The sequence below is a fragment of the Habropoda laboriosa genome, unplaced genomic scaffold, assembly GCF_001263275.1.
Source record: "Habropoda laboriosa isolate 0110345459 unplaced genomic scaffold, ASM126327v1 scaffold72, whole genome shotgun sequence".
NCBI classification, from domain to species: Eukaryota; Metazoa; Arthropoda; class Insecta; order Hymenoptera; family Apidae; genus Habropoda; species Habropoda laboriosa.
In genome coordinates, this window is record NW_017100188.1 from 372,683 (window position 1) to 382,407 (window position 9,725).

Here is a 9,725-nt window from a genome sequence, read left to right on the forward strand (position 1 = left end):
ATTTATCAATTATTAATTATATTTTCCACCGTTTTTATACTTTACATTTATAAGTTGACAAACATAATTTACACTGATTTGCTATTTTCAGTCTTAAATAATTATGAAACCGACAACCACCAACGAAACCGATAAATAATCCTACTGTAGGATTTCGGTAAACGACAATCGCGATTGAAAATTAATGAATTAAATCAGGACGTTCGAACGTTTCATGGGAAACGTCAGACGTCATCCGAATCGAGACTCAAACGAGTAGAAGGAGTCGTCGTTGTGTCAGCCGTCGAAACAAATCGCACAGAAAGTATGATGATTGCATTCATACGCGCAACTGCCCGCGACACCGAGAAAAGGGTCGCTGAAAGGGAACGCGTGATACTATCGACGCTATATTTTTTGTATTTTTCATTTTTTTAATTTTCTCTTGTCATCGGTAATTCATTAATAATAGATGAAATATTAGAAAGGGTCTCTGAAAGGGACGTGCAATTCTGTCGATGCTATATTTTTGAATTTTGAATTTTCTAACTTTTATTTTGTAAGCGTGTTGTGATCAGTGCTTGGTAAATAATATCAAATATTTTCTTTTTAATTTTAATTTCACTTGAAGTTTATTTGATAATATAATACTTGATTAAATATAATCTTACCTGGTGAAACGTCGACGGAGCACAGCGTTTGAGAAACGACCGCGATTATCAGGAACTTAGTACCCACGAATAACACCTGTTTGAGTGGACTACTCTCCATTCTCCCTAGTCACGATTATATTAACAACATGAAACTTTATCTTCAATCAACATGATCAAATTTTAATCGGATTCGAATGAAAATCATACGATTCTAATAACAATAAGCAAAATTCGTTTTTTTTCTCTTTATATTGTTTATTTATATTTATTACGATTCAATCACTGTACAATGTGAATCACGCTAACGTAACGCCGGTTAGAACACATCTAAACCTTCCCCGGGGAAGATTCACCCTTATATACCGATTGACATAACGCGCTCGTGTCGTTTCGTCGCTCCTTTTGTCTCACAATTTTTACGTTTACAAGTAATTCTGACGAGTGTGCTGTTTGCTTCCGGCGAATCACAGAAGAGTTACGATAAATAGTGGCGTGCACGAGGAAAAATAAACTGGACGTAATATATGCATTTCGAAGATTTGGTTCATGCGCTTTGACGATGGGAACGCTCGGAGCAGCCGTGCCTGTTGCCTCTACGCATGCTTCGCCTATTCTGAACCTCCTCTCTTGATATTTGATCTAAGGCATACATTTAATCTAAAGCAGGATCCATGGAATAACTATTACAGGGAAAACAGGCTGGTCCGTTTATTATTAACCTCTCTACTTTATTCAGGAACAACGGGAGACCGTTTATTTCCACTTGCTCGACAAGCCACGATACTTTCCGGACGAGAATTCCTTGTCCTCTTGAGCGCACAGCTCTTCGTCCAAGAGCAGCTCGAAATTCCCCAGTGCTTCCGGTGGCGGACACTTGTTCCATTTTACACTTTTTTTTTTTTTTTTTGGAGAACAATCGTGTTTTTAATTAAAAGCTGAAAAGCCTCGTTTCACAGGGGCAAACGTGAGACTTACTCTGGCACTCCATCCGGAGGCACGACGATCGATATTATGTTGTCGATTAATTTGTATTTCAGAATTCGATCGTTCACCGTCGTGGAGGTCAGAGACGGAGACGCGTTCACCTGAAAATGGAAACCAATTAGTTGGAATGGTGTTAAAAAACTCGGCTACGATTGTAAGAGAACCTCAATGAGCCATGGTTTTAGATCGTTATCGATTATGATATCGTAGCCATAGCACTCGAAACAGTGTCGATCGTTCGCCATAACCGGGGCGACAGCTTTCAAAGAGTGTACAATACACCAAGTGATATTTGCGAACAACTTTTCAGTCACCGCTTTTCCACGCGTGCTCTCTAAATACAGTCTCAAATTGTGCACACTTAATTTTCCACCGTGTTTGCTATTATACTCCTCCTGTAATAGGAATATTTTTATTAAACATTTATGCAGCCTGTTTCATTAATTAAAAATCAAAATTTACTTACACCATGTTTTTGCACGGATACATTTGTAAGATGAACGTACATGTTGTCTAATTCTTGAATACTGGTGTCGTATTTCACCGTACAAAAACGACAAAATCCAAGCTTGAACAAGTAAGCTTTCAACGGTCGAAAGGATGTAATAAGAACGTATAATCGAAGATCAAATTTTTTGCCTCCAATCAAGAGTGGATTATCAATGTATCTGTGTGTTTATAATAAAAATGAAAGAATTAGCTTTAACTTAGATAAATGTAAAGTTATTTTCCTTTTTACCTAGAAATTACGTATGATTCTTTGGTTAGATTAGGATTGAATGGGTTTTTTGCTTCTCGAGACCATTTCTTCAATTTACTTAATTTGTTAATTAAGAATATCCCAGCACCTTGTGATTTTCCGCATGGCTTCATGATCCACGTGCTCTGCGGCGACTTCCGGTATTCTTCCACGAACATGTTATAATCTACAGACATGTCACATCGTTTTAAGCATTTTAATTATAATAATAATTCCACGAATGATACTTTGCCTGCAGGTAAAACGAATGTGACTGGAATAAAATCGAGATAAAGATATTTTCCTGGAATATCTCCCTTTTCTGCCAGTGGATTTCCCTCGCGTTCCAATTCCTTACGGTAACGTTTTATATTCTTCACTAAAAGGTCCTTCCGTGTTAACTCGTAATGATTTGTTGTCGTCCATTCTGTAGCCGGTTTCCACGCTGAATATATTTCTGCACGATTGTGTGACAGCCCTATAAGAGTAGCATCTTTAAAGTCACTAAAGAAATTTTTATTCTTTCTTGTACATTGTGTAAAAAATTCGAAAAAAGTGACCGTAAAAAAGGTATCCTTCGATATTGTTCGAATTATGTTTTAAACATTTTTCATATCGTTAGAAGCAGATGAGATATTTAGATGTTCGGTTGATGCTTAGACATCCTCTATAAAAACATAATTATTACCAATAAAAATTCCAGTCATCTTCAGGACCAACTTGAACCCATCCCCTCTTCTCGAAATTATGAACTATCACAGACTTGTCCACATCTGTGCAGAACGAGACTTTGATCTTCTCCGTTCCACTTGCCGATACTCTGTAAACGTTTAGAACTTTTCTAAAAGAAAAAGAGAAAGACGGCTAATCGCTAGTTTTGAAACAATCCCTCCCCCAGTCGCATGATTCTTCATTTTTATTGGTTTAAATTTATGTTTGATTCTTCAATTTTTAATCACACCCTTTTTGCTGTTTTCTTTTTACCTGCCATAATTGGTAGTCACACTTAAATTTGTCACACGTTTACTTTCCGTAACAGTACCCGACGCCATTCGTTTTGTTATCCGTCAGTTAGATCGATTCACCGTGGATACACGAATTTTGAACATTTCACGTTCCCGCGCACGAGGAATGCGATAATAATGTAGCAAATGTAATTTGAAAGCAAAATTTAATTTTGTCATGGTTGGTCAATATTCCACATTCAATTTACGGTATTATTTATTGTCCTACTTTCTTTCCAGCATGATTCGCGTGTATTTAAAATTTATCTATTTTACAACACGTAGTTGTGCTTACATTCCTTTATAATATATAGCTATAATTCATTTTAACATTGACTGTACCATTTCAATATAATCATAGGGTTTCCAATCTATTATGGTACTAACAATACTATGTTATTAGTACTGCTAGTTTTTAAAACGCTGAATTAAATCGATGCATGGTTAATTATCAATTATCATTTTATTTTACCTTCTTGCCATGTTTACTAGCGTTATAATATCCTTTTGATCGCAAATTAATCATAATTTTGAAGGGTTCGATTATTTTCCTTAGAAAATAATATCTTGCAAGACAAAGGATCTATTGTGGTTATATTGCGACAGATCCACGTTCGACCCTACTCGAATTGTTAGATTCATGGTAAACAACGACGGGTCGGATTCAAGTGTTTACTGCTCCTTTATTTTTTTTTTATCCTCTGTCGGTCGAACATTCACGTGCCACAAATGCGTCAGCGTGTCGACCGGTAAGACGTACGCGATTGTGCAGTATCTTTTATCTAAAGAAAAAATCATTTCAAAGTTGTGATATCCTGAAGTTGTGCTATTATATACAGATGATTTCACGATTTTGCCTCATCTTTCTGTCATATTGGTGTGTATTCGTGCGAAAGTAATCATTCAAAGTACATAATAGTGATTTACGATCAGCCGCATTGCAAAACACGGTTAATTTCCAAACAACGTATATATACATCCAAAAGAAGTAAAAACATAAGAAGGTATTCAAAACTTCGGAAAAGAAAAACAGTAGAACGACGATAGGTGTTGACGGGTACTTTTTGGTTGATTTGAAAGTTTCGAATAAAAGTTTTTTTCGTGATCGTAACATGTGTCCATTTATAAATGGTAAACGTATAGTTGAAAGTACAGTTTTATTTTGTTAAAGCGTCGCGAATTAAGCGTTAAAAGCGAGGCACAAAGAGACGATTATTACTAGCGAACCGGAAATTAAACGCTACTCGAGAGCACCAAAAGCGTCGCGACTCTTAACGAGTGAATCATATTTGCACATTGGAATTTGTGTCATGAATTTACGATTCCAGATACGTCTTTCGTTAACTATACATTTCAATTATAAATGCAGGCATGCAGGATAGAGAGTATTAATTAAAATTGCATAAGTTTTTCCCTGTTCTGATTGCTAAGTATTTTTAAATAAATATAAGAATAATTTTCGTATGTTTTGTGTGTTGTTTATTGAGTAATTACACTTGTAATAAACGTTGAATACTTTAATTAGGTAGAAACAGTTAAAATGAATCTCAATTCTATATCTGACAAAAACACTGTGAGAGTGGGTAGGGGAAGAGGAATAGCTCAAAGCTATTTACCTCACAACAAATGCCTTTGTGACAGACCACACTGTTTTGTGCTATGCAATGTTTGTGGCTATTGGACAAAGGGCAGAGTGCGTTATTTCTGCCCTGTTCATCCAAAGGTGTGTTACATTAATATAACATGTTTTTAAGTGTAGTAGTATGAATTGAAAGAGATCATTTGCATTCTCCTTTTATTAAATTTTAATGTTAACCTTTATGATTTTTAGTTAATTTGTTTTGATAATTTTTTTTATCCTTTCAGATAGTTTTTTTATTTGACATTGCACAATGTCCCCAATGCAAATCCTATGGTTTCATGTTAAGTGAATATTAAACACGTAAAAAACTACATATATCTATAACATGTAGACATCTTTTATATCTATTTTCTTTATTTAAATTTATTTTCAATGTGATGATAAAGTATCAATTTAAGTTATTGTAATCAATGAAGAGTATAAAAAGGAATAAATACAAATTGATTTGATTAAACTTTATTTATTTTCTTATCAGACTAACAAATTTATTATACCTTAAACCAAGTAGGAAATCCTGGCATTTTAGAATCTCCTTTAAAATCTTGGAAATTTTTTTTGTGTTCATTCATTGTTTCTTTCAACTGCGATTTATCTGTGTTATCTTCAGGCAATACATTAGGAAATGTAAATGTTTCACCTTTAGGCTGCAATTATAGCAAATGTATTAATTCATAATATGTAATCTATTATTTAATATCCAGAATGTTTATTTCAACAAATGTTTTAATACTTTTTAATACTTACTAGCGTAACATAAGCTATCTTTACATCATCATCCTTGACAACAAAATTTGTTGGTTTATGTGTTTTTCCAAGAGCAATCCTGGTGTTCACTTGAATGGGATGTATATCATAGATTTTTTCTAAGTAATTTTTTACATCAAACCTTGTCATTTCCATTGAACAGTGAAATTGTATTATATTGTTTGGTTGGTTACGTTCTGGCTTTACAAGTTTTAACCAGAAGTTTGGAAGAAACACTCTAAGCTGTGGGTTACCTTTCTGATAAAGAGGATACCTGTAACATAAATAAAAATCATATCAGTAAACTATAAAACAATTGATAAAGATTATATTTTTTAGATGCTTTCACAAGTATCAATGCTACTCTTTCGTAAGAGCAATGCACACTTACCAACGAGTTGACATTTTATTTTCGTTGAATAAACTTAAAATATATTTCAAATTCTAATGATTTGTTTATTTAAATCTTTTGTATACTAAATATTTATTATATGTAAGTAAAATTATATAGTTAATTCATAATATGATTGAGGTTGAGTTAATTTTTGTTGATGGATTGTAGATGGCGGTAGAGGTTACGCTACCAACTTTAATACATTCCATATTTTCAAATTTTATTCACGTTTAATTAAAATCGATATTAATTCACTCCTGTTTAATCTTTTATGCTATATGGCTGTAATAGTATTTATGCATTTTTTAATAAGAATACTTGAACATGTTCATTTTGTTTATATTGATTTGCATCGCATATTTTCGATTTCCAATCTTTTATTTTTTCGCGCCGTGGCGGAATCGTGACTCGAATCGATTCGATAATCGATTTTGCTAAACATTCAGCTTTTGAACCCATTCAGTGCTGTAAAAAAGACGTCCAAGTGTGTTTCGGCAATGATTTCTTTCTTTGGCTAAATTGACAAGAATATGGTTCACGAAATTGCTTCGAATACGGGTCCACTTTGACAACGAAACACGTTTTAGGAAATCGGAAACTTTTACGTTAAAAACAATTTCACTCTCGTGGGTTAGATTGAACGTTCAAGGAATTCCATCGGAAACATTCTTAATCGAAGATGAGCTGCGATTTGCTACCAGAGTGGTTGAATCTCTTCTTGGATGATGTAGAAACTACTTTATGTTTACCGATATTACTCATTATGGTTCATTGTACTGTTCAATTTATAATTAACCACGCTATGGACATTGGCCTGACGTTTTACCAAACTGTAATACAGAAATCGGATGAAGAAGAGGCAGAGGAAGTGGAATGTGACAACGCAAAATGTGGCCAAGATCTATTGAGCAAGATAAAAGGTTCTTTTATGTTGTTTAAAAATAAATTTTGATATTGAAAGAAAATAATTTGTAGGAAGATTATTTGGATATTAGGTTTTCATGAATGGTTTTTAAACTGCTATCTTTCATAGGGTTCTTTTACAATTTGTCTCTCGGTTTTAATACCGATTCGAAACCGGAAGAGAGGGCGCCACCATCATTGGTTAGGCCAGCTTTGCAAGAAGAGGACTGGGATTATTGTGAGGAGGATGACGAAGAAAATTTATAAATGTATATCGTTCGGAAAAATCATAAACTTTATGGGTAGCTACTGAAGTGACATATTTTTTACTGCATGAACTTGAAAAAATTGAATTGCACAGTGATTGAAAAATCGTCAATAAACAATCTAGCAATAGAACATAAAATAAAACGAATTTATATTTTCTAATAAACGTAGACTTACTTAAATTTAATTAAAAAATAATACTATAGTATAAAAAGTAAAAATCTCTTACCTTTGATTCTTCAGAGGAATTCAGGTTCACCACAGTAATCGCCATATTTGTCTAGTGATAAAAATAAAATAAAAAGGGGCTGAAAAAAAGATAAGGTGGAATGAGACAGAGAAGGCGTGATGTAAACTGGAAATGTGTATTTCTTTTTCGTTTTATGTGAAGCAAGAAAAAACGTCATTGATTTCCTTTTTATTATACTTAGCCCTCTTAAACACCGTTATGCCAGTTCAAGGGTTCAAAGCTACAAAGAACCAAGTCCGAGTTTCTCATTGTTCGATACTTTTTACTTTGTCTCCGTTTAATGAAAATTCATTGAACGTCAGGAAAGAAACAGGTGTACAAACATCGTATCTGAACACTCGTTGAGCCTCGATCCAGCCTGACGATTCACAAGTTTCGCCACTTTTTTTCTGTAAAGACTGGACTTGGTCCATTATGAAACATTTTTTCCTCCCTCCAATGATAATTCGTCACCACTCACTTACATGGATAGTTTTACTCGTACACTTGCATATCGATCTCGTATTAAAATTAAGCGGTGTTCGACGTTCGATTAAACAAGTCACCATAAACGGTTTACACTAAGACAGACCGTCCCGTGGCTGTGCACGTCTTTTTCCCTATATTTTATATTTATCTGTCTTTTCGTAACAATATTAATTGAACCGCCGCCTTGTCCGGCGCTTGTTTTCATTTTAAGGCTGTGTCTTTCTTTCGTTTGTTACGTCACCTCTTTCTTCTGGTACACCCGGTACATACCTTTGCGTCTACTCAAGGAACAAATACAAAATGAACTTCTGTCAAGTATAAAATTAATAAAAAAAAATACGATCACCTCGAGAGAAAGAGATGTACACCAGAGAGAAGAGGCGACGCGGTACATGTACATCATGATAATCCACACAACTCACACAACGTGAATTCGCGTAATCTAGCAACGATAATGGTAAGAAGAAGAGTATCAGCAGCGATAAGTGTATTAAATAGTGTTACAGTAACGTTAGTTATAATGTAAACGGTAGAAATCTAGTGTCTTTCATCGTGGCGGACCTCCAGAACCATCGAATCCTCCTAGACACCTTCGTTGCTCTTATTATTAGTGTCTTAGCGCCTGAAAATCTATAACGTACCAATTTCCATTCGTACCAAAATGACCATTTATATACCCTTTTCAATTACACACAAGAGGAACCCTATAAACTATAATAATTCATATCAATCTCCTCCCATCGACACTCATCCATTATCATCCAATGAACCTCCAAGTAAACTTCATTCCCATTCAATTTCACAGAGAACCAAATTCTCCCCTCCAGCCATCTCATCCATATAATTTTCTCGATCTTCGATTCACAAGAACACCCATGATTGCAGCGTCACATGAAAACGTTATCCAGCCCGGACACGTTCTTCCTGGTCGGCGTGGAAGTGGCGCAACTGACACCTTCATCCTCGAACGTGACCATCTTCTCACGACTTCTGGTTGCTGTACCAGAACATTCTAACAGACGTGATTGATTCGACGAGGTGGATTGATTCGCGGTTGAAGCTACTGGAGGTGTTATGGCTGCGGGTGGCCGGAGAACGGAAGTGGGAGGTGGTGGTGGTACCGCCATGTCTGTGACCGCTGCAGCGGCCAAATTGAACTCGCTGACGCTTCTTGGCACGAAGTATTCAAAGTGTAGAGATGTGCTCTCTTGTTGACGATGTTGATGATGTTGTTGATGATGGTATTGTGTTGGCGAGAGACAACTGCGTCTTAACGATTGGGCGCGTTGAAATTGTTGACCCGATGAGTTTCTCGTTTCAGATGGTGTCTTCTTGCGCGGTAGGGAATGATGGCCAGGTGATGGTTTTATGGCAGTGTTGGACGAGTGGGCCAGGAGCTTCCCGTCCCCGGGACTCCTGACCTGATGCTGTCAGGATGTTGGCACCATGGACATGGCGATTCCTTCTTCCTCTTGCTCCGACAACCGCGAGTCGCTGATGCCTCCACCGTCGTCCAGGTCGACCTTGAGCCCAGAACTTGCGCCTGTGCAGAAAGTAAGATGGGTTATGGAGGTTTGTGGTGATTTCAGGATTATGATATAAGGTTTTATTGTTATTTTATTTATATTTCTTTATTTCATTGTTTTGTGGAGTATTGTTTCTTAGTGAAGGGGTTATGCATAGTGGTCAAGATGCCCG

The 9,725-nt window shown here is 35.8% G+C and overlaps 6 protein-coding genes across 6 annotated transcripts in view; 2 read left to right on the top strand and 4 right to left on the bottom strand.

The window, feature by feature from the left end:
- The window catches only part of LOC108579812 (atrial natriuretic peptide receptor 1), a 10,525-nt gene extending 9,775 nt beyond the window's left edge, over window positions 1–750 (bottom strand). The window contains exon 1 of the mRNA XM_017943423.1: window positions 651–750. Coding sequence (XP_017798912.1) covers window positions 651–750 — 100 coding nt within the window. The remainder of the gene's footprint in view (window positions 1–650) is intronic.
- A 635-nt stretch (window positions 751–1,385) lies between these two features.
- On the bottom strand, window positions 1,386–3,407 carry LOC108579814 (probable tubulin polyglutamylase TTLL1). Its single transcript, XM_017943429.1, is given in 9 exon segments — window positions 1,386–1,521; window positions 1,608–1,717; window positions 1,781–2,011; window positions 2,083–2,284; window positions 2,356–2,542; window positions 2,609–2,769; window positions 2,771–2,833; window positions 3,044–3,175; window positions 3,340–3,407. Coding segments are annotated over 9 exon segments (1,290 nt in total).
- An 831-nt stretch (window positions 3,408–4,238) lies between these two features.
- LOC108579816 (uncharacterized protein CG13380) lies at window positions 4,239–5,297 on the top strand. The gene is made up of 3 exons (XM_017943431.1): window positions 4,239–4,363; window positions 4,885–5,082; window positions 5,226–5,297. Exons 2-3 carry the CDS (start codon window positions 4,900–4,902, stop codon window positions 5,295–5,297), a joined length of 255 nt encoding a protein of 84 aa, XP_017798920.1. The 5' UTR covers window positions 4,239–4,363; window positions 4,885–4,899.
- A 192-nt stretch (window positions 5,298–5,489) lies between these two features.
- On the bottom strand, window positions 5,490–6,150 carry LOC108579797 (probable 39S ribosomal protein L23, mitochondrial). Its single transcript, XM_017943408.1, has 3 exons — window positions 6,137–6,150; window positions 5,746–6,019; window positions 5,490–5,645 (listed from the first exon to the last, which is right to left on the bottom strand). The coding sequence occupies exons 1-3, from the start codon at window positions 6,148–6,150 to the stop codon at window positions 5,490–5,492; spliced, it is 444 nt and encodes a 147-aa protein (XP_017798897.1).
- Window positions 6,151–6,818: 668 nt separating this feature from the next.
- Window positions 6,819–7,309, top strand: LOC108579741. The gene is made up of 2 exons (XM_017943349.1): window positions 6,819–7,059; window positions 7,173–7,309. The coding sequence occupies exons 1-2, from the start codon at window positions 6,819–6,821 to the stop codon at window positions 7,307–7,309; spliced, it is 378 nt and encodes a 125-aa protein (XP_017798838.1).
- A 1,810-nt stretch (window positions 7,310–9,119) lies between these two features.
- Window positions 9,120–9,725, bottom strand: part of LOC108579796 (potassium channel subfamily K member 18-like) — a 4,644-nt gene continuing 4,038 nt past the window's right edge. The window contains exon 5 of the mRNA XM_017943407.1: window positions 9,120–9,570. Within this exon, the coding sequence (XP_017798896.1) occupies window positions 9,458–9,570 (113 nt within the window). The 3' untranslated portion in view covers window positions 9,120–9,457. The remainder of the gene's footprint in view (window positions 9,571–9,725) is intronic.